General features: G+C 41.7%; 1 protein-coding gene across 1 annotated transcript in view; it reads left to right on the plus strand.

Moving 5' to 3' along the window:
* The window catches only part of LOC146789325 (ATP-dependent translocase ABCB1-like), a 1,722,143-nt gene that overhangs the window by 1,448,882 nt on the left and 249,387 nt on the right, over positions 1 to 23,874 (plus strand). Inside the window, exon 24 of the mRNA XM_085631119.1 lies at positions 13,727 to 13,867. Within this exon, the coding sequence (XP_085487245.1) occupies positions 13,727 to 13,867 (141 nt within the window). The remainder of the gene's footprint in view (positions 1 to 13,726; positions 13,868 to 23,874) is intronic.

Below are 23,874 nucleotides of genomic sequence, written 5' to 3' on the forward strand. Positions count from 1 at the left end.
CGGCACTCTCTTTAGCTCTGGCAGCCATTAACACTTACTCCAGGTTACGAGTTTCTTTCAGCATTCGTTCTCTAAATGAATCTGACAAGCATCCGTCAATAACTGTGAAACATATAGCTTATTTGTCATAATAATAATCCATATCTGTAAAGCATGAACATATAAGGTTTCGAGGAGCTGGGGGCCATCAGAGAGATTAAGTGAACTATTGCCCAGAGTCACAAGGTGTTGAGCTGAGCTGCTGCCCGTTGATCGAACTGGGAGCCCCATGCTCTGGAGTCAGCCGCTCTGACCGCTGCACCACACCTCTCCCCTTTACTTATTAATACATTTTGCATATTGCTCGAATGCAGATACACATCAATACACCTACAGGAATGACATTCATGCATGTGAAAAAATATTTTTAAGCATTCAGCCACTCATGCACACTGAGGAATTGCTGGATAATTAAAAAAACTACTACAATCGCTTTTGTGCACAAACAAACACACACATACATAAATACAAGTAACACAAATAGACAGACAAATACTGACAAAACACATGTCACCTTCTCTCATGTCACATTCTCTCATGTATTAACTATTCATTTGTCTATCAAAGCAGAAAATACAGTTCAGAATACAAACCTGTAAACTTTCCTGTCCCTCACTTGATGTGTTGCAGCAACAATGTAGGGATTACCAACAAAAGGAGAGGAAGTGAAACAAACATCAAATAAAAAATCACTTCAGAAAGGAGCCATGAGCAGGAAATCCTGCTTATACCATTACTAGTTATTACTATTATTATTAATATTATTATTATTATAATTATTAGTTGTGAGATTGTAAGGAGCAAAGGCAATGGCATTCAATTCATCCCTGCTTGAGAATCCAGTTGCTTCAGCTACACAGAGGTCCGCATACACATTACTTTTTTGCTTTGTTTATTTTTAGGTCTGGCTTAAAGCCATCTTTAGTTGCCTTGCCACCCTCATGTTTTCCAAAAACTATTATACAACAATACATATATATAAAGGGACTCCCAATAAACACTCTTTCACCATTGGTTCTCTATATCACTGAAATTATGCTCCCTCCCTCTCCAGCACTAAGTATGCACTAACGTACTAGCCCACTCCAGCCATTGGATGCTTTCACTTTGAGTGACTTAATTTTTTCCTTGCACATGTATACTTTCATCTAAAAATGTACCGCCCCAAGAATAGAACGTTTTAGACATTAGTACTTCCCAGTGACTGCTGATCCTTATGTATAATAGGGTTTCATCAGCTATTTCCATAGCTCTAAAAACATTTATTGTAATTTGCAACATTGATTCATCACTATAAACCAGCATTATCATCAAGATTTAACCTACAGAAAATGAGCGCAAGTCTTTAGAGTAGCTAGAGTGTATAGGCATTTTTTTTTCTTTTTTTTTTTCTTTTGAAGCTGCACCTCTTCAAGTTTATGATTTTTTCAGCTTTGTATTGGTCATCTCCTCCTGCTTCCTTTACCTAGCACTCGGCTGATCTCTTCCTTCTCCCATTAGAGTGAATTTAGCTTACCGGTGCCCCTCATGCCAAGATGCACTTTGGTGCTTCTTTCTTGTCTCTTCCTCTTCTCACTGGCCTTCACACTTGGAGCTTGTCTCCTAACTCCTCCTCCTGTTACACTCACTATGCGTAAAACGTTATCCTCGCCCTCAACAAAGTCCTTGAGCTTGCTTGAGGATTATGCTGCGTCTCACATGTATAGTGAGTACACCAGTTACATCACTGGAAATTAATTTTTAAAAAATACATTGAAACCCAACATGCAACATTGTCTTTACCACAAAAGTGAATTGCAACATAAAACATGCAACTTACTCACATTGCATGTTATTTCTATCTTGTATTTCTTAGGACTAGGCAAAATACCTTACTTGGGTGAGAGAAATTCTATCACTGACAAAAAGGGACACTTCCCTCTATGCTTCAGCCTTTGCTCCAATCACCACTCGCTCTCTACCCTTGCTCGCTTGACTTGTTTGACATTGTTTCTGCTCCTAATGTTAAGAGTGTCCTAAACCACACAAAACATCGCGTTTGGACGGGAGAGGATGCAGCGTCGGGGAGCCACGCCTCCACGCTGCTAGATGCGTTCGTGGTCCCTCCCCCTCGCTGGACGCCGCGGCTGATGGCGGGTGCCTGCTCCCTGTTGAGAACGCTTCACAACGCTCTATGAATCCCGAGACGATGTGAGCGGGAGATTGGCGTTTTCTTTGCTGCTGTCGTCTATGGAGGGCTAAGGGAAAACAAAACGGACAAATTAAACCGGGGGAAGACGCTGCTTGGCAAGAGTATGAACCAGCTGCTTCTTTGGTCCTGCTCTCGACCACGTTGGAACTCTCAGCTGCCAGAGGCCTGGATGGATTTGTCTTCGGTATAGGCGAGCAGCTGAGCACACCCTGAGCACGCTCAGGCCCCGTTTGAGATGTAAGGAGAGAAATAAAAGGGGGTTGCTGGCTAGAGAGCTGGACTGTACTGGCAGATGAACATTTACACAGGGGTGTGTTTTCCGTTTCCTCGGTCTAGAGATCTTGCCGGGGGGGGGGGAGTCAGCCTCCTTGGCTCTTAGAGGAAAATGGTGAGACCTCAGAGGGAGGGTGCTGCAAATTTCAAAGCGGCCAGAACTGAAGCACAAAAAGTGAAGAAAACCCGTTGCGCTCTCACCAAGATTGCACGCCAAGCAGTCCGAAAAAGCGACAGGGGAGCTGTGCCTTCTTCACCGGACAGTTGCAGTTCGCCTGTCACCTCAGATGAGGATATATCCTTTACCGCGGCTGTCGATAGTCAAACCTTGCAACAGGAGACGCAAGGGGCACAATTGAATATTAGCCTGGAAGCGGCTATCCTGCTAGGTCAGAATAACCAAGACCTCTGCAATGGGGGAAACGTGCCAAAGGAGGTGAAAAAATTTCCTTTATTTACCAAAAAACAAACTTTACTACCTCCTCACTCCCCTACACTTCAACAATCTATCGATCCCGGTGTGTCCTCTCCAGCAGCTGCATTGGATCCCAATGGCAGGGGGCTAGACACATCTGGCCTTGAGCACCCAAATTTGTCAAAATCAAAAAGTTTTGAACCTTGTCCTATAGGGGGGATTGGGTCAGGTGGACAGGTAGATACTCCAGTGCCGATTAATGACATACCGGATCTGCCAGATCTCCCAGAATTAGGGCGAACTCTCGATAACCCGCAGGCTTCTGCGCCGCTATTATTGGATCACTCTCCGAAATCACAAGAATCATTCTTAACTTTACCATCATTTAGCGTTGATACTTTACCGTTTGCGAAATTTGGCACGGAGAAATCCGAAAATTTTCAAATTGATATCCGAGATATGCTGAATTTAATTTTAGAAGAGATAAGGGAAATGAAAAAGCTTCAGCAAATCGAGATCAATACCCTTAATCAGAGGCTAGATAAAATTGAAGAGGCTATTACGGGCCTCCCCTCTAGAGTCTCCGAAGCAGAGGCCAGATTCTCCACCATTGAAGATCAACTGGTGACGGTGATGGCTGAGTCAAAGGAAGCGGACAAGAAGAAAAGATAACTTGAGAATAAGGTCGAGGAACTGGAAAGTCATTCTAGGAGATCTAATCTGCGCCTAGTGGGGGTGCCTGAAGGGATTGAGGGATCCCAGACTCTCCTTTGGGTAAACACGTTTATCAAGCAGCAAGTGTTGCCAGACTACGAAGGAGATCTGTCTATCACTAGGGCACATCGTATTCCAGCCCAACCTTTTCCAAATTCTCCTTATCCGAGAACAATTCTTCTCAACTTTGCTGACTATAGAATTAAAGAGAAGGTGTTGGCAAAAGCTATTCAACAGCGACAATTTCCCATTAACGAGACACAGAAATGTAGAATCTTTTCCGATATAACAGCTGTTGCAGCTCAAAGAAGAAAAGAGTTCGTTAAGATGTTACATCTCTTTAAAGCTCATGGGGCTCAGGCCTCTATCGTTCAGCAATCGAAATTAAAGGTGCTGGTGAAGGGGAGATTTTTTATGTTTTCGGATATTGAGGAGGCCCAGATTTGTTTAAAGGGGATATCTGGTCCCTCGTGTGAAGTGTGATCCTAGTTCTATTTAAGCTGATGTTGGTTATCCTTGATAAGAAATGTATTCTAAATTTTTCTTTCTTCTATCTTTCTTTCTCTTTTTTCCGTAATGCTTGGTTTGTTCTAATCAGGGGACAGGAGGGGGGGGGTTAGGGAGGGTGTGACCACGATCGCCCAATGGGGTGTAACAACATGACACCCAGGAACAATTGTGGGAGGTGGGAGATGTGGCCTGCGTGGTGTAGGGGGGGGTTTCCACATTTCCGGGGGAGGGTTTTTTAGGGTGGTGGGTGGTTGGGTGTTAGCAGTAAAAAGAGCAGTAGTAAGAAGGCCAGGATTGATTTATAGAGCACAGAAGTATGGCAACTGGTAGTTGTAAGATTCTGTCGTTGAACACCAATGGGATATTAAATAAAAAGAAATATGGTGCACTTATAAGATGGGCCGCTTTTTTGGACCCCACGTTCTCTTTCTTCAGGAAACCCATCTTAAGTCTAATTCCCCCAACTTGTTTATCCCTAAACAATTCTCAAAGGCTTTTTTCGCCTCTTCAGGGGCAGCAATGAGGGGGGTAGTAATCTATTTCTCTAATAGAATGGATTGGGAGTTTCTTCAAGTATATAGAGATATTTTAGGGAGATGGATCTGGGTAACAACAAAAATTAGGGGTCGGATAATAAATGTTATCAATTATTATGGCCCAATATCCGATAATGTCTTATCTCTGACCCAGATCCACGAAAGGCTGATTAGTTCTCCTGGGCAAATTGTTCTAGGGGGGGATTTTAACTATCTTATGGATATTAGAAAGGATTCTACTAATAAAAACAAAAGACAGTCGAAGCCTAATACCAAAAAAATGATGGTGGCAATTATGGAACAGTTTGGGCTTGTAGACTCTTGGCGGGATCTCCATCAAGAAATGGAATCCTTTACCTTCTACTCCCATCGCTTTTCTTCGGCCTCTCGACTAGATTATCTATTAACATCAAGGTCTATACAGGTGACAAATGCATGGATTAGTAGTAATTCCTTTTCTGACCATGCGCTTCTTGGGGTTTCCTTGCTATTGGGGGGGGAGAGATAAGGAACGATCAAGGTGGCAGAAGGATCGCCTCCTCCTTCAATATGCAGATTGGATTACTGGATTTAGGGAGTGGATTGTACAATATTTTGAGGTTAACAATAATACCGCCACCCCCTTCGCTGTCTGGGGAGGTTTTAAGGCCGCGGCCCGGGCCCAAATAATAGCAATCATGGCCGGGCAGTCCAAAACCCGGAGGTTGCAAATTGAGAACCTTCAGAATAAGGTGGATCAAGAATATGCCTTAATGCTACAACATTCCCCCAACTCCTTTAATAGAGCTAGCAGGGAACTAAGAGATTTTTTCATCCTTGAGGAAATATGCAATTCCAAAATTTACCAGCAAAAAATGTATGAAGAGAGTCAGTTAATGGGGAAGCTGTTAGCCAATTCTACCAGGAAAAAAATGGAATCCTCCCTAATCACTTCCATCAGGGACCCGGTCACAGAACTAGTTGTATCAGATGGGGATAATGTCTCACGGGTTTTCCTCCATCACTACGGACAGCTCTATTCAACAGAGTATCCGGTTAATAACGAACAAATTCGGAAGTACTTGATGGATGTTGATCTTCCCAGACTCTCAGAGGCCAGAATTAAAGAATTAGACGATTAAATAATGGAAGAAGAAATTATAAGTGCAATTAACTCTATGGCAGGGGGTAAGGCATGTGGACAGGATGGATTTCCCATCGAATTTTATAAGGTTTTTATTAAAGAACTGGTATCTCCCATAAAGAGACTTTTTAATGATATTAGAAAGGGTGAAACTGTATCAACTGAATTTAAGGAGTCTATAATAATATCCTTTGTGAAACAAGATAAGAAGCCATTAGATGTCAACTCTTTTAGGCCAATCAGTCTACTTAATTCCGATTACAAGATTTTGATTAAAGTATGGGCTCAGCGCTTCCTTCCTGCTGCTCAAGAAATAATCCATAAGCACCAGACAGGTTTTATAGCAGGTCGATCTATGGCTACTAATACTCAATTTTTAATTCATGCCTTAGATTTTTTTAATACCAACCAAATTCCTGCCGCAATAATTATGGTTGACGCTGAAAAAGCCTTTGATTTTGTGAACTGGCAAACATTGTTTTTAACCTTAAGTCGTATTGGTCTTCCACAACAGATTATTAATATGTTAAAGAATATTTATCATAGTGCTAGCGCAAAGGTGGTTATTAATCAGGAACAAATAGGGGAAATTACAATAAAACGGGGAACCAGGCAGGGTTGCCCTCTTTCCCCGCTACTTTTTACCTTTTTTATTGAACCCCTGGTTTTAAAAATTCGTGATAATGCTGCTATTTTTTCTCCTATACCAGGGATGTCAAAAGTTAAATTGTTCGCTGACGACATCATTCTATAACCCCGACGAAAGAGAACCTAGAGCTAGCCTTTAAAGAGTTTTTTGTTTTTCAACAAATTGGTGGATACAAAATAAATGAAAAAAAGACAGAGATACTGGCTCTTAATATTGATCCCAACGTCTTTCCTAACAATTTGAGGGTCCAGGCCATGAAAACTGACCCGATAAGATATTTGGGTATCTATGTTACTAACCAGTATCAGAAATTATTTGAACTAAATTATCTTAGAACTAAGCAGAAGATAAAAAGCTCCCTTGAACAATGGTCTGCACTCCCCCTTACTATTATAGGGAGAGTTTCTTTGGTTAAAATGTCCATTCTTCCCCTACTGATTTTCTTATTCTTAAATGTCCCTATTCGTCTTAATCAATCTTATTTTAATGAGTTAGATATATTGTTTAGGGAATTTATTTGGGCAAAAAAGGCTCCCAGAGTAAAATTAGCTACAGTTCAGTTGCCCATAAATCAAGGGGGTCTAGCATTTCCGCAAGTACGGACATATTATCAGGCAGCCTTATTGAATTTAGTGGTGGACCTATTACATTATAAGTGCATCTATGATAGTTTTTTTTGTTGATAAAATGGTAGTAGAAGGGGGAACGCAAATGCCCGCCTTTTTAAAAACAGCTAAATTACCAAAGAAAACCCGCTACAAGTCTCTACGAGAAGTTCAGTTTAGGCTTCAAGCAGTTTTTAAAAAAAATAGCTCCTCAGGCTTTCAATATTTGGGTCTGGGTGAGTGTAACAGCCTTGGCCTTCACCTGCAACTAAGACATATTGAGATATGGGGAGAGTGTGGGTTCTCTCAACTTAAATGTTTCATTATCCATAATAAAATAGTATCTTGGCAAGAAATTATGGTTAGGGCAGAAGGTTGTAGGAAGCCCACATTCCTCGAATATATGCGGATAGTTCATTTTATTTCCAGTATTGAGGGCATTTTGAATACTCCACATAATACCATGGTAGAACTTTATGACTCCAAGTTTTCGGGACTTGGGAAATGGTATTCTGTATTGCGGAAGGATGAACAGGCAAAGGGGACAGTCTGCCACATTGAAAAAATAGCCAGGGATACTGGATGTAGATTTACTCCTAAGGAATGGGAAAAAATATGTCTTCTAGGGCACAGATCCCTACGCGCCGCTAATTTTAAAAGAATGTCCTTTCTTTCAAGATGGCTCGCTTATTGGACCCCGGCTTTGATTCAGAAACGATATCCCGACCATCTTAATAAGTGTTTCCGTTGCCATCAGGAGGAGGAAGGAGGATGGCTACACATTTTCTTTTCCTGTCCGCAATTGGAGCAGTTCTGGGGGAGATTTTAAACGATATGGGAGTAGTTATAGGCATGAGTGTTTTTCCCCAGGCTGAAACTGCATTATTCGGGTATTCAAGGGACGAGGCCAACTTATCTAGCTCTGATAGGGTTTTTTTTAGCTATATCTTGTATGGTGGCCCATTCCTTGATACTTCAAAATTGGAAATCTAAGGAGATTCCAAATCATTTAAATTGGTTTAATAAAATGAAATGGATTTGGAAATTTGAAGAGGCATATGCCAAGCGAGTAGGCGGCATAAGGAAATATGAGAAAAATTGGGCATTTTTAATTTTCGAAGACTATTATATATATATATATATATATATATATTTTTTTTTTTTATTGGTGTTTAATGTTTCAGCTTAAACCATAAATCACTACTGATCCCCAACTGGACTGGGGCAATGATTTTCTACTTATACAAGTTTTATATGATTTGCAACGTACAATTTCTGGGGTTCAATCATGAAAATGTTGATTTTTTTTTTAAGGTGATTTTTAGTATGCTATTTATTGGCTGCTAGTTGTATTTGCACTTTATCTTGTTCACCTTGTATTCCGTATTTTATGACTGAAATACTGTGGTTGTCTTCTAAGTGAAGTTTTGCTGCTATCATATTTGCACTTTATGTGGTGATAATACTTGTATTTGATGTTAATAGTACTGTATTTTGCCAAAGTAAATTACCAGCTGCTATTGCATTTGCACTTTAATCAAGAACTTAATTTGCGTCTTGAGTGACTCAAGATGAATTTTGTATCACAGTCGAGACACATGTGATCTCGTAGCCTCATTTTGCATTTGCACTTTATTCATCAGTTTGTTAATATACAACGGAATGGTATGATATAGTATATAAAACACAAAAATACATAACACCCTGTACGTTGTTTAGTAACTAGTCTGTCAACATACTAATATCAATGGTTTCTCCAATTGTGGTGATCTAAATGTTGTGACTGAAAACGTGTATTTTGGTACCTTCTTGCACTGCTCAATAAAAAAAAAGAAATTGAAAAAAAAGAGTGTCCTAAACCCTTGTCTCACGTTGGCAGCCATTTTGTCTTCCTTTGCAGCATTTTCCAAAAAAGAAAACAGGAAAGACCATTTGAATTCACTCATGTACATCATCCATCAAAATGCCTGGAGGCAGGTGAAGAAATGATACTATGAGAACATTGTGAATGATGCTTCATCAAGCAGTGGTTGACTGGGGCTGACCCAAATATTCCAATAGTTGAATGAAACAGACACAGATTTTGTGTTTTTTTGGATAGTGACAAAAGCCCTAAATGACCGAGACCCAAAGAGCAATTCATAACAGCAAAATCAATAATTTTATAATGTTAATACTTTCAAATAGGTTGCTTGGAAATTATATATTTTAAAACACTTAATATTCAACAAGACGCAAACAGAAAGGTGTGAGGGCAATACTAGTTTTGCACCAAAAGTATGGTGAAAGTATTACAAAAGGTTAGGATGTTAGGTGGGGTTTCAGCCATTGCCAAGCTTATTTACTATGAATCAATATGTAAAGTAAATCCTATACATTATTATTTTAAATTCCAACTATACTAAAAAAATAAATTGAATTAAAAATAAGTTTAGAAGTATTCTTTGAAAGTGGAGTCACCTATTAGGTCACCACAAGTTCCCAATCATACACACCCCTCCCAGTCATAGTAGATTGTGAAAATAAAGTCCACAAAACTAAGGTGTTTCAGACCACTTTTATCTGTGATCTCACAAATAGTATATGCGATAGAAAAATATTGGACATGAGCCTTTTGGTGCCGTATGTCTGCCCACAACCGACTCAATCATAAAGACTCTCAGTGCTGTATAAAATTCCAAATTATTTTAAATTAAAATTTGCAATAAAAATGTACTCCGAGAGTTCAAGTCAAAGAAAAAGCATGCATAGCTAAAGCTAGGAATACCTTTTGACTAGCTGATACAACTAGGCACTCTAAACATTCCACAATGTGTTTAAAAACTTTATTCACCAAAAACTAAGTTGTCATTGCTGGCACACATTATAACAATTTAAATCAGATTTTCAGCTGCTGACTTCCAGGCATACTTTAAGGATCTGTGTGCTGTTATATGGCTGTGGACCTGATTACAAGCTGGAGGGAGCGGCTTACTCGGGTAGGAACACCAAACCCAATTTTGCAGGTTATAAAATCCAGGAGGCAAAATCACATGAGTTGTATCATTTGTATGCACCCTGTCCTCAGCACCCAGCACCAAACCAACCCCTTGCCATGGAACAGGGAATGCTTCAAATGTACCCCCTGCAAGCTCCCAGGGTCTGCTGTTCCTTGACACCCTTGTCATCCTCAATCCTCATATCAGGCCCTGGTCACATTACCATCTGCTTGCAGCAGGTAATAAATAGAAGCAGGTTTTCCCCTGGAATGAGGACACCATGTATACATTTGGACACAGTAATTATGGGTCCTCATTTTATTTCCCAGTCCAGACAAGTACTCATAATGGCCAGGCCGCATGGTATCCCCACACACAAATCCAGCCACCTGGTGATTAGGTGAGTGCAGCCTCCGACAGACCATCGCCGCCAATCCAGAGATTGTGGGACCAATTCACAAAGGAACTTACGTGTAGTAAAGTTATAATTGCAGAGTATCAGCACTCAGGGTTGAGTCTCTGCCATCAGGGTGAAATCTCTGCACTGTGCACTCTCCGCAGTGTTCAATTCAGAGATTCCTTCCCGGTGTAGTGATTCGCCCTGAGCTACACGTACATTACCTTCTTCTCTAACCATTGATTCTTGCACTGTCGAGCATACCCCTCTTAAATTACACAATATCTAGTACTTTGGCATTCCACTTTTGTTGTAATGCTTTTTGGTTATTGTAAATCAATATTCTTGAGGCACCTTCATTCCTATCCTATCCTGGCCTCGAGGGATTTCTAAACCATGTATCTGCTTCAGCTCCTCTACCTGGGATCCCTGATGAATACATCATTTTCAGGTGAAAACAGAATGTGTTATCTGAATGATCGAATTTTTATCTCTCACAGTTTCTTGCAATTCTTGTGTTTATTAATCCCCGTGTTTGTTTATATTGCTCGCTGCATTTCTTGCAGGAGACATCTTCACACTGACAAAAGGTAACAGTAAATTATTCATAGACCAAAGCTTCTTTGTCTGATATGTGTGTCACAAAATTCTAACAATCCCAAACACTGATCTCATGTTCGTACTTCCTCAGCTCAACCAGTTTTATTTCTTCTTCTTCTTCACTGCGTCTTTAGTCTGGAAAGTTTTCTGTAATAACACTTTTTGATTTCTCTCTTGGTATTAATCGTTCTTTAAAGTTACTGTGAAAGCGAAAAACCCCGTTAACTACAATTTTCAATTGCAACATCTAAAAGATAATATCTTTAAAACCTATAGTTAAAGTGAATTCTATTCTGCCATGGCTTGTTTTCAAACATTCTATTTTTTGCCTCTAAATCCTTTCCTTTGCCACCCCGTAACAGTTGTCAAATCCCATAATGAATACATTAATATACACTGAATTGGATTATTCCATTGAGGTCGCCGACAATTGCAGAATTTTTTTCCAATGAATAGAGAAAGTTGTAATGGAGAACACGTTGTAAAAGTTGCATTCAAAATATATGATTGTATGTTGGCCAGATGCGTACACAGCTTTCACATTAAGGATGCACAAAATATAATTATTTCGTCATGTATTAATATTTGATTCAATTTCAGCAAAACTTTTAACTCTTCTTAATATACATTTCTGACTGGGTCACAGTCTGAGGCAAAACTGTGTCCAAATATTTCCCTCGGGCCATATTACACAAAAAAAAACCTGGGCGAAACCAGCATGTGCATCTAGTTTCTGCAGCCCTGAGGCACTTTAGTATTACAGAGGGAGAAGCAGATGTGTGTGCAGCCTGTTCTGTCCAGTGCGATCTCCAGAGGCTGTATCCTCATTTCCTTGGGGCCACACTCCATGCAAATGAAGGAGCACATTTACCTTTGCACCCACACTGTATTGTAGGTATTAACGGAGCTGTCTGTGGGAGTACCAACTGTGCACTACAAGGATGCCACACACAGTCAATGCACTCCCCCAAGTGTGACTGCTAGACCTGTCAGCCTTAGGGTGGTCTGTCCCAAAATGTCTGCATTTACCATACTATTTTGCTGAATTTGTTTTTGTTGGATTTAGGACTCTGTGCACTTTACCAATGCTAACCAGTGCCAACGAGCTTGTGTTGTCTCCCTAAAACCTGGTCAAATTGGCTTACACGTGATTAACATATGTAATTTGTTCATATGTCCCTAATAAAGTGTATACCCAGGGCCTGTAAATGAAATGCTACTAGTGGGCCTGCAGCACTAAATGTAGTTTTAAACTTCCAATTCGATGTGGCAATATAACTTCCTTGCCAAACCTTAATTTTTCCTTTAATTGCATATAAATCACCCCTAAGGTAGTCCCTTTGTATCCCATAGGGCTGGGTGCATTGAAATTAAAAGGTTGGACATGTACATTTGAGTTTTAGATGTCCTGGTAGTGAAACACTCCTAAATTGGTTTTTTACTATGGTGTGGCCTATACCTGCCCTAGAAAAATTGGGTTGCCGTATTACATTTAATAAGTGCTAACATTTGAGTGGGAACAGGTACACAATTAGGGCCTGATTATGATGTCAGAGTTGCCTCCAACCGACATCACTTCACTACCGTTTCTGAACCGACCGACCTCGGGTCAGTGGTCCGAAAGCATTAGGGTTGGCAGCAATCAACAACAGCTCTCGGCAAGGAGGACACTGGGAAGTACCTAGTGTCACTTGCAGAGCAGCAAGTGCACCATCAGACCTGCCCACTCTCTGCAGGAATCAGGCTCCCTAATGGGGTCGTTCATCCAACTTCAGGCACCTCACTGTAGGTTTTAGGTTTGGGCAATCAGGGTCACACTGCCAGACAACCAACCACTGTGTAGATAGTTTTTTAGCATTCTGGTCCTGACAAATTGCCAATTGATCTTAGGACTAGTAAAGCACTACACACGCACACTATCTAGTGAAAAAAGAAATGGGATGTTCCGTTGAAGATGGCCAATTAAATAATAAGGTCTGCATAAACCACAACCCTATTTCTAAAGGAACAATCTGTGAAAGGCTGGCCATAACCGTTGTTCTTAAGGTCCTGTCTGTGACAGGCTACCTGTACGCAGGCACTGGGCCGAGTTACACAGCAGTACTGTAATTCAAGGATGCATGTCAGATTTCTCGGGTGAAAAAACATTTTCACAAATGTGTATTTAAAATGTGTGCATTCATGAATGTGAACATATTTTATAAATAGTCAACGGCAATTCAATATATTTTTTCTTTTTTCTCTTTGGAATGTGGCAATGCTCATTCCCCTTTCTTACCCTGGATATGTATTTAGTCTTGCTTTTGTCAGAAATAAATCCCTAACAGTATCCAGGAGGAGACTATGCCCTACAAACATTCGTGAGTACTCACAAACTCACAGGTTTCCAATCCATCCTTGCTTTTGACTTCCGGCCTCTGTGATTAGATTTGCTCACAAGTAAAACATGTTGCTGTAATATCACGCATGAAGAGAACATAAGTTTACACTCACAAAATGAAACATGCACAGCTTAGCGGTGCAAATGACCCATTTAAATATGTTTTAGTGAACACAGAATGTCAATTGTCAAAAAAGCCCTGCACTCAATGTGTCACAATGAAAATCAATCAATTCAAACATTGTCATTTGTGCTCTGTTATCCTTCGTTAATTATGGTCTCACTTTCATGCTTTTTTCTCTCACTTCCTACTCAGGGATGCTTTGAAAGCCGGTCCTGTAAATGGATTCGTTTATGGACTAGCTCTGTCCCTTCAGTTCTTTCTATACGCCGCTATTTTCACATTTGGCGCCTGGCTTATTGTGCATGGCTACTCAGATATGGAGAGGATTTTTATGTAAGTATCTTATGGGATGTTATGCGAAATTAATAGAAATATATTTTTTTCTGTAGACTATGAATATTTGAACACTTGTCACTGACATTGCACTAAGATAACAGCTATGGACCTTTGCTTTTGCGCCAATAATGTGCCACACCGAAGGTCTCATAGCAATCCTAGCATACTGCTTCAGAAGCCATGCAAGTGCTGGGTATCTCTAACTGCATCTCTGAATGTTAGTCGGTTATGCTGTGAGATGATGTGATCTATGTCTACTGGATGGAGATGCTAGAGGGGAAGATTTTGCTTTGGAATTGAAATGGCAAAGGTATGGTGATTTTTGTCACTTTTTTTTATCTACACAATAGTTGACCACAGTCATTTTTAGATGAATAAATATAAAGAGAAATACTGACTAGTCCGTTGCGTAGGACATTAGTTAAAAAAAGAGCAGCTGAATGCTTTGTTCTTTGTTGACTATAGCGCCCCAATAGTCTTTCTCCTCCTTGTTTACTGTTTTTTTATATAAATTTATATAGCACATATCGTATGCAAATCAGACTTTTCTTTTCAGCTTTTATTTAGATCTTGCTCCCTGGACACTCTATTTAGCGAGTTTAAGGTCTGGGAAGAATCAAGGAAATCTCCCTGCCTTAGCCATGAAAGCACCGCAAGAGCTAAGTTCATCTAAAAAAAAGGTTTTCACAGCTGTGGGAAAAAGATTATAAGACTAACATTTTATTGTTCAACATGATACTTAGTAACGTTTCCACCTCAGAACTTTATTGATCCTTCTGGATCGGAGGGTGAGAGCTCCTCAAAATGGGTAATGCAGGCATGAATTCCGTAAACAAGGGGGCAGTTAGAGCAGTGCTTAATTTGAGCAGGTGCTTTCCGGTGCTCAGCATCAGCACTTAATTGGTTTCCGGTGCTCGGCACCGGCACCTAACTGATCTAGGTATTGTGTTGACAGTCTATCACATGGTGGCGCTGCTCATATAATTTAGAGATGAGCAGAACAACGGTTGTTTAGGAATACAATATACATTAAAATAGTGCTAATACCTGCCTCCCCAGCCATTCCTTTAGCTTTGGGGACCTGGAATAATCTGAACTGTCTCATTTACATGTGAGAGAGATGGTTAGTAGTTGTTTTGGCAGCGATGAGAAGGGCGATGTGTGGTGCAAGCTGCAGTGTCCTCCTGGTCAGAGCCCTGGCACTTAATATTTTACAAATTAAGCACTGAGTTAGAGACAAGGAAAACCGTGGCAAGCAGTGGTTGAACTATATGCCTCCTTAAATTAGATCTGGAATTAGGTATTCTGGCATCCTGTATCCTATAAATACCCTTTTATTCGGGTCATACCATGAGGTACTCTAGTCAGGGCTGTTTTAACAGCATAAAGGCCCCTGGGCAAAGCAGTACACCGAACCCTGCCTACACAACCACTCACAGGAATAAAAATGTTTATTCGAAAATTAGTGTTAAATTCTGGTCTGCATAGGCCCTATGCTCCTGGAGCCCTTGGGCGATTGCCCAGTGTGCCCATCAGTTAAGACGGCACTGACTCTAGTGCGGCTGAAATCAATTAGACCCTGGAAAAGAGGTAAGAAAAGGGGACAGGTCAAAATGTTAATCTCCTAAGCTTGGACGAAAAGGGTACTGGGTTGCAAAGGGGACTGCAAGATCCAGGAAGGATATAATGTGTTATTTATTATGACTATGAAGAGGACCTAAGAAGCAATTCAACAGTTAGGGCCCCATTACGATGCCGGTGGGACTTACGTCCCACCAGCACCATTGCAGAAGCAGAACCACTCGACTAGTAGTTGGTGGTCCCGCTGGCCGCATTACAATGCGACCACCTTCACGACGGTTGCAATGTTTATAGTGTGTATTGCAGCGTGTGCTGCAGGACATGCCGCTGTACAAAATAAACACATCTCAAATATCAGTAAACTATGTGGGAGGCACCATGCGGTGCCTGCCACATGGTGCAGGGATATGTTGGGCCATTGCCGAGGCTAAAGAGGGCCCACTGGGGGACCCCAAAGTCCCTTTCCGCCAGCCTTTTTATGGCAGGTTAACCAACATGAAATGGCCGGAGAAAAGAGACATTGCAATCCCCACGATGGTGCCTGATCAGACACCAACACTGTTATAGGGATTGCAGTCTCTCCGACAGGCTCCTTGAGCTCATCGGATGAATGGCAGTCAGTCTCTTCATCCGCCCTACATCCACCTGCCATCATAATGCGCCGGGCGGTCCTGCAGGGTCCAATGGCGGTGGAACTGCCACCGACGGCCTAACGGTGGAGGTTCCACCTCCATCGTAATGGGGCCCATAATTATTACATTTGCATCATGAAAAGACTAATGAAGTAGGCAATGTAATTGCAGCACCGAGTGGTAGGAGTCTGGTCCATCCAACAAGGTATACATTGTGGTTGATGGGACAGGACTTGAAGGTCAAAATGCACTGTGGCAGCTGAGGCAGGTAAACCCAACTTTCAAATATTACCATAGATTCACATTCACAGGTACTCCCACCTACCCTTAAATAATACATGTAATTTCTTTCATCTTTAATCTGTATCTTATTTTAGCTCCATTGCACCACTCCTCATTAAGAGGGAGGCTCACTCCTTGCATTTCTATGTGCAATATAAAAACAAATAGTAGGTCTTCTACTTCCCGGTTACACTGTTTGTGTTCCCATGTTTGTTTAGGGAAGGTGATGGCAAAGCAGATCAAATGTTCCATGTGTGAAAAGCAGCTGTCCCAAGGGACTGGTTAAAAAAAATATAACAATTGGACAAGCAGCATGATGAAGCCTTTAAAGACATTCCAATGGTGTCAGCTTGAAGAGCACAATTACAAGAAGACACACCATAGACATCAACATTTGCTGTTGCACAGGTGGTGCCTGGTGATTGCCACCTCGTGTCACCAGCCACCTGCCTGCTACCATGCCTGAGTTCCGCAAGGTTAGACCATTTTGCATGGAGTGCAAAAAAGTTCTAACAATAGGAGAGCAGTCCATCACTGCATTACAAGAGGTTGCAAGAAGCGATAAATGCTGACGTTTTTTGGGGAAAAATGATGCACAAATTTAGTGCATTTTGTTGCGCAAGTTTTTGATTTTTATTTCTTGTACAAAAACACAAAAACGTCCAAAATGTTAGAAAAAAACAAACAAAATCAGGTTAAACAAAACAAAAAAGAGTTTTTTCCTCAAACCACCTTTTCTGTTTTACAGAATATAATTTATATGTTTTTGAATGTGTGAATATCTGTAGGCTATGTGTCTACATGTTTACTAGGTGTTTGAGTGAGTTAGTGAGTAGCTGTATGGGTGTCTGAGTAGATGTGTATGTGAGTAAGTAAGTGGGTGTGTGAGTGGCTTTACAGGTAAGTGGGTTTGTGAGTGGTTGTATGGGTGAATGAGTGAGTGGGTATGTGAGTAGCTGGATGGGTGAGTGAGTGGGTGTGTGCGTGGCTATATGAGTATGTGGGTATGTTTGTGGCTGTATGGGTGAGCGACTGGCAGTGCAAATGGCTGCATGAGTGGATTAGTGGGTGTGTCAGTGGCTGTTTGGGTGAGTGAATGGCTGTGTGAATGGCTATATGGGTAAGTGAGTAGGTGTGTAAGTGGCTGAATGGGTGAGTGATTAGGTGCATGAGTGGCTGTATGGGTGAGTGAGTATCCGAGTAGTTGCATCACTGTGTCAGTAGGAGTGTGAGAGGCTGTATTGGTGAGTGAATTGGTGTGTGAGTGGCTGTACCGGTGAATAAGAGGTGTGTGAGTAGCTATATGGGTGAATAAGTGGGTGTGTGACTGCCTCATTGGGTGAGTGACTTGATGTGTAAATAGCTGTATAAGTGAGTGAGCGGATGTATCAGAGGCAGAATGGGTGAGTGAGTCAATGTGTGAGTGAGAGGGTACCTGAGTGGCTGTATGGGTAAGTGAGTGGGTGTATGAATGGTTGTTTGTCATCAATTATGTAATTTGAGATGTCATCAGCAATGCATTGCGGGGGTGTAAGTTATAGTTATCTCAGGTAACTATAACTGCTGAATTTCACTGTTTGTGTGTAGGTGAAATCTAAAACTAACTATAACGTCCCTGTAACCTTTGTTTCTTTCAGTGAATTTCTAAGGTTTTTTAAATTCTATTCCCTAACTATAACACCCATGTAACCTTTGGTTTTTTAAGTGAATTGGTAAGTTTAAAAAAAAAGTATTTCCTAACTATAACCACTAACCTTTCTTTTAAACTTTATTTTCAAATTTCTTAAATACAAATGGAGCATTATGCGTGTTTGTTCACTTTGTACATTTGTCAAACATTGTCACAATAAATAATACCATTTGAAAAATACAATCATGATCTTATTCATCAGGCATGTAATCACTGTAAAACCAGTATAAGATTATAAAACAGTAGAGACCCCCACGAACACTCTCCCGCCAGTACATAGCCCTCAGCCGTAGTTGCATATATTCAAGTGTGTTGATTAATATCAGCACAAATCATGGCCATCAGGCAAAAAGCAATGAAGGGATAAGAGTTAATCCACTCCTTCCGGAACTATGCCCTGTTTAATGTGAGAGTCTGATGTCTGACGTATGTTTTCAATGTACGAGCGATATGGGTGCCATTTGTCTTTAGGCCGAGATGTACTAGGCATCACACTCGCATATACTTCGCTATTCTCATTACAGTTGGCCGGGCTATTTAGTCAGCTCTGGACAGTGGGGGACGAATTATGCCCCTAGTGGATGGCTACTTCCCGCTGTGCAAGCAGGAAGCCTAGGTATGCAAACCTCCTGATCTTCTTGGGGAAGTTGACTGTGTATCCCAGTAGGGCCACTTCCGGGGTGGGAATCAACAGAAGATTGATCATTTGCCCTATTGTATAATGTTTTCGCTCCCAGTAGTGCTGCTGGATTGGGCATGTCCAGGTAAGATGTGCAAAATCAGCATGAGGTGCAGAGCATTTTTGACAGTTGTGCGGTTTGGATTGGCCAATTTTGTGTGCCATAACTGGGGTGAAATATATGCGGCGCAGAAATTTAAAATGTAGGAGCTTGTGTCTACTATTAATGAAATGTCTTGCATGACTGTGCAGCACTTGGCCCATTGTTCATCTGTGATTGGTCGTCTTAAGTCCGCCTCCCAGGCGGCGTGAACTCTGTCATCATTTATCGGTCTCAGAGCAACGCACACCTTGTAAAGTTTGAAAATTAAGTGAACGCTATTCGTGTTTTCTATAATCATCGTGAGGGGGGGGACGAATCCGGCTCAACTGGAAAGGACAGCAAGGTGGAATGTAGGGCAGATCTGATGCGGCCCAGGACAAATCTATCCATGGTGCTTCCAGGTTGGAAATGAGCATCTTCTGATGAGGAAAAGATGTGTCCCCCAGGGTATAAATTACCTAAACGTGAAAGCTCAAATGCCGTCAGAGTGCGCTGTACTAAGCGTTCCCCCGTAATTGGGATACATCTGGGGTTGATGATGGGTAGCGCCGAGAAGTACAATGTACCAGCTCCCGTGAGCCAGCGTATTTTATTCCAGGCCCAGCTCGTGGTGGACACCGTTTGAATGTCGCAGGGATCCCTGGGGAAGCCGGTTGGTAAGACCATGGATAGCTTCTCCAGAAGAACAAGATCTGATTCTGGTCTTAAATATGGAATTCGGGCATCAGGGTGAAACCAGGAGTGAGTGTAACTACATTGGGCCACTATATAATATAACTGTAAATCAGGAACACTGTAACCCCCCCTGTCGTATGGCAACGTAAGGACAGACCACTTGACTCGCGCCTGTTTCCCGCCCCAAACCAGTCGGTTCAGAAGTGAACGAATCGTTTAAAAAAACTATTAGTAAGGAGGATTAGTATATTGTTGAAAAAATACAGAAATTTGGGTAGAACAACCAAGTGCTAGTGCAGATTAATTGCGTTTTCGTAGTATTTAATTTAAATCCTGATCCTTCCCCAAATTGAGTAGCTAACCGTTCAATCTCTTTAACGGTTTGGATTGGATCAGGTGAGATAACTGCAATGTCGTCTGCAAATGCGAGTGTAGTAACTTCCAACCCAGGTCTCACTATTGCCTTATACAACCTATGTTCCAGTAAGTTAAAAAATGGATTAATATATAGAGGAAATAATAGAGGGGAGTAGGGACACCCTTGTCGGGTGCCTCTTGATATTTTTACAGGATTAGACTCTAGTTCCAGTGCACTTATTTTTGCCTTGGGTGAATGATACATAGTTTGTAGAGCTTGCATGAAGCCTGGTCCAAAGCCTTGCCACTGCATCGTAGCCCATAAAAACTCCCACGAGACACGGTCAAAAGCTTTCTCCGCGTCGAGTAGAAACACACCGCATGGAGCTTTTAATACAGTAGCAATATCCAGTGTGGTAACTACCCGACTGACATGATTGACCGTGCCTCTTTCAGGTATGAACCCATGCTGTCGAACAGAGACTATAGGGGTTATAAAACGAGACAGCCGGGTTGCTAATATTTTTGCGTAGATTTTCCCATCGCAGTTTAGCAGTGAGATGGGTCGATACGATCCCGGCAGTAGGGATGGCTTGTCTTTTTTAAAGAAAATAACTATACTTGCTTCATCCCATGACGCTGGAGCATTGCCTTTCTGTGCCTCGCGAAAAAACATCAGCATATCTATTTGTAATTCAGAAAATAATTTTTTGTAAAACTTGAGTGGGATTTTGTCGGGCCCGGCAGCTTTCCCAGTTGAAAATGATCTAACTGCCTCTTCTAGTTCTTCCAGAGTTATAGGCTTTTCCAAGTATTTACTGTCATCTGCGCTTAGTACCTTCCTGTAAGGATCCTTAAAGATGTTTGTAGATATGCCTAGATGTGTGTGCTCTTCTGTATATAAATCCTCATAAAAAACTCGGAAAACTTCAAGGATTTCTGCAGGTATTTCCACCGTCTTTCCATTGGCATCTCCAATTGCTGTGATAGCACCTTTCATTTCTTTCTGTCTTATTTTTTTAGCCAGGCATTTGCCGGTCTTCTCCCCATACTCATAACTCATGTCTCTGTTGTTTTTGAGCATACAATCCGAAGCTTAGAGTGTCCCCTCTAAGTGCAGCTTTTAGTGCATCCCATATAGTGCAACTATTAGTTGAATCCCGGTTTATGACAAGAAATTATTTTAGCCATTGTCATTTGTGGGCAACAAACTGGTTGTTTAACAACAGATTGCGATCAAATGGGAAGTTCCCCCTAGTTCGGACCACTCCTGGCATAATAATGGATTATGATCCAAGGTGATTCTCGGAAAAACCTGTATCTGTGCTTCAGGTAACAGTGTTTTAGTAACCAAGAAATACTCAAGTCTTGCTAGTTCCTGATGAGGACAGGAAAAATGAATATAACCAGGATCTGACTGATTAAAATCTGGGCCATGCATCCTCCAGCCCATGCTCAAATAGAATTTGTTGTAGAGCCTTATAAACCTTGGGCTTTCGCCCCACATATGTGTCTCCAGAAAAGCCCTTAATAACGTCTTCCAACTGGATATTAAGATCCCCACAGAATATCAGCGTAGATGCCCATGACGCTAATTCCATATTTAAATATTCCAGTAGTTGAGCCTCATCATGATTAGAACCATACACCGAGCATACTGTGAATTTTTTACTGGCTATAACACATTCCACAATTGCCCAGCGCCCATATTTAACCACTAAGTTTTTCCCAGCCTTTAAATTATTTTTAGTCCCTTGCGATGTACAAGCCAGTATTTCACAACCAAGTTTTGTAAGCACCTTATATTTGGCCCAAGATATATGGGTCTCCTGGAGACATATCAAATCAGGGGACATATTTTTAATTTCCTGCACTACCTTTGTCGTTTAGACCTCTCATTGTACCAAATCATTTCTTCTTATTTGCATATCTTCATTTATTGGCTTTTTTCCCCCCATTTTTAACCCCCGTGCCTCCCCGACAGCCACCCAACCTCTCACTGCCCCACCCTTCCCTCCCTCTTGGTCTCCTCTGCCAGTAGAGACCCCCCTTGCCCACCAACCCATGGAGGCTGCAAGACCCAGGTGATGGAGAGCCGTGTCCCAGCACTGACCGTTCCCCCTCCCCCTCAACAGTTCCACGTACCATTATATTGATATACCATCACTCAGCAAATTTTTACGAAATGAAGAAAACAAAACGAAATAGAGAAAAAGAGTGAAGAAAAAATAATACAAAAGGACATAATCCAGGACCCACATCATAATGACATTGATATTGTCCAAGCTAGCTACTAATACAATAGCTCTAAGCTCAGACTTTCAGAATTAAACCGAAATGTTCTGTAAAAACTCTTTGGATTTCATAACGGATGTAAAGAACCTTGTAGTGTCCTTTAGATAACTTTAAGTTTGGCAGGATTCAATAGGAACACCTGAGCACCTTTAGTTTGGAAGGGTGAAATTAATTGCCGAAGTTGCCATCTCTTTTCCACAGTTTGATGGCAATAATCAGGACGCACAAAGAATTCAAATCCATCCCCCCTTCTCTTCCTGTCTGGCCTGGCCAGATCATATAGAGCCTGTCTAGATAGGAAATTAGATAGAGCTATCAAAATTGCCCTAGGTTGAGTAGCTTTACTAGTCTCATGGTTAGTTTTTTGTTGAAAAGGGAACCGGTGGGCCTGTTGTACCTCGCTATCCCACGACCAATGTGTCAGTTCCGGAAATGCTTCTGTGAAAAGGCCTACCACGAATTTAGGTGGATCGGACCCCTCTCTCCCTTCAGGAATTCCCAGAATTCTTAAGTTATTTCGTCAGAGTCTATTTTCCATTTCCTTGAGTTTCCAGGCCATATTACTACGCTGTGCTACTAGATCCTCTGTTACTGTCCTCTGAGTATTCATTTGATCTTCAAGAGTGGAGATCCGATTCTCAGCCTCTGTTACCCGTTCAGCAAACTTGGAGCAAGTCTTAGCCACCCGACGTAGTGAATTTTGCAGCTTTAGACACGCCCCCTGGGTTTTCTGACTTTCCACTCGGCTTTCCTCCCTATGCGACATTATAGATTCATAGATAGCTGCCAGAGAGATTTCTTCTGTAGCACCTAGTAAGTTAGTCTGAACTCGTTGCATCTCCTTCAGTAATTCACATTGTGTCTCATTAGATAGGGGTACAGACCCGTCCCCCTGTCTGGGTGCCACTGCTACTTTCTAGCGTATTGTATCTACACCCGAAGACTTAGTCCAGCTCCCTGGAGTCTCTTCTTGATGTAAGCTACTAGTCTCACTCCATCGTCCTTCAGTAGAGCTGGGCGAGCCATCAGACATCTGTATAGACTCATCCCCCGACGAATTAGTATGATCAGAGAGTGAATAAAAAGGTTCCCCCGAGTCCTTTTCAGAGGATTCATGGGGTTTGCTCAAGTCTATCTGTTGTCTATCTGCTAAATATTTATCCATATGCTGAGCATCTCGGGTGTTTTCAATTGTTTCAGTCATTTCAGTCATTTCTAAATTACCATCCACCCCAGCCATATTTCTACCTTGGTCATCCCCCTCTAGGAGAGAACTAACAGCATTCTCCAGCGGTGTCTCCTCATTGACCAGAGGGATATGAGTGGGATATGAGTAGTAGTAAGGGCACCATCAATTACACCAGCATACCCCTGCCCTCCTTGCTTCAAGAGCTCTGTGGCACCCCCGCTCACCTCCTCCCGTTGTAGTTCCGCACCTGGCTCTTTAATTGCGATGATCGCAGCCTCTTCTGAGATGTGGCCTTTGTTTTTTAAACCAATGAGGAAAATGGCAGGGGTAACTGATTTTGTGGATCGAGTATTCACTCGTAGCAGGCTACTTCCTGAACCTTGTGTAGCGCCTGCCTGTCTTTGCTTTTCTGGGGCGTTTTGGACGTTTACTGTCTGCTGCTGCTTAGCGGGATCTCCAGCTCCTTTGCCGCTACGGACGCCTTTTGGAGGCATCTCCGTCTCCAGAGCTCCACGCCTGCC

The sequence above is a fragment of the Triturus cristatus genome, chromosome 10, assembly GCF_964204655.1.
Source record: "Triturus cristatus chromosome 10, aTriCri1.1, whole genome shotgun sequence".
Classification (NCBI taxonomy): domain Eukaryota; kingdom Metazoa; phylum Chordata; class Amphibia; order Caudata; family Salamandridae; genus Triturus; species Triturus cristatus.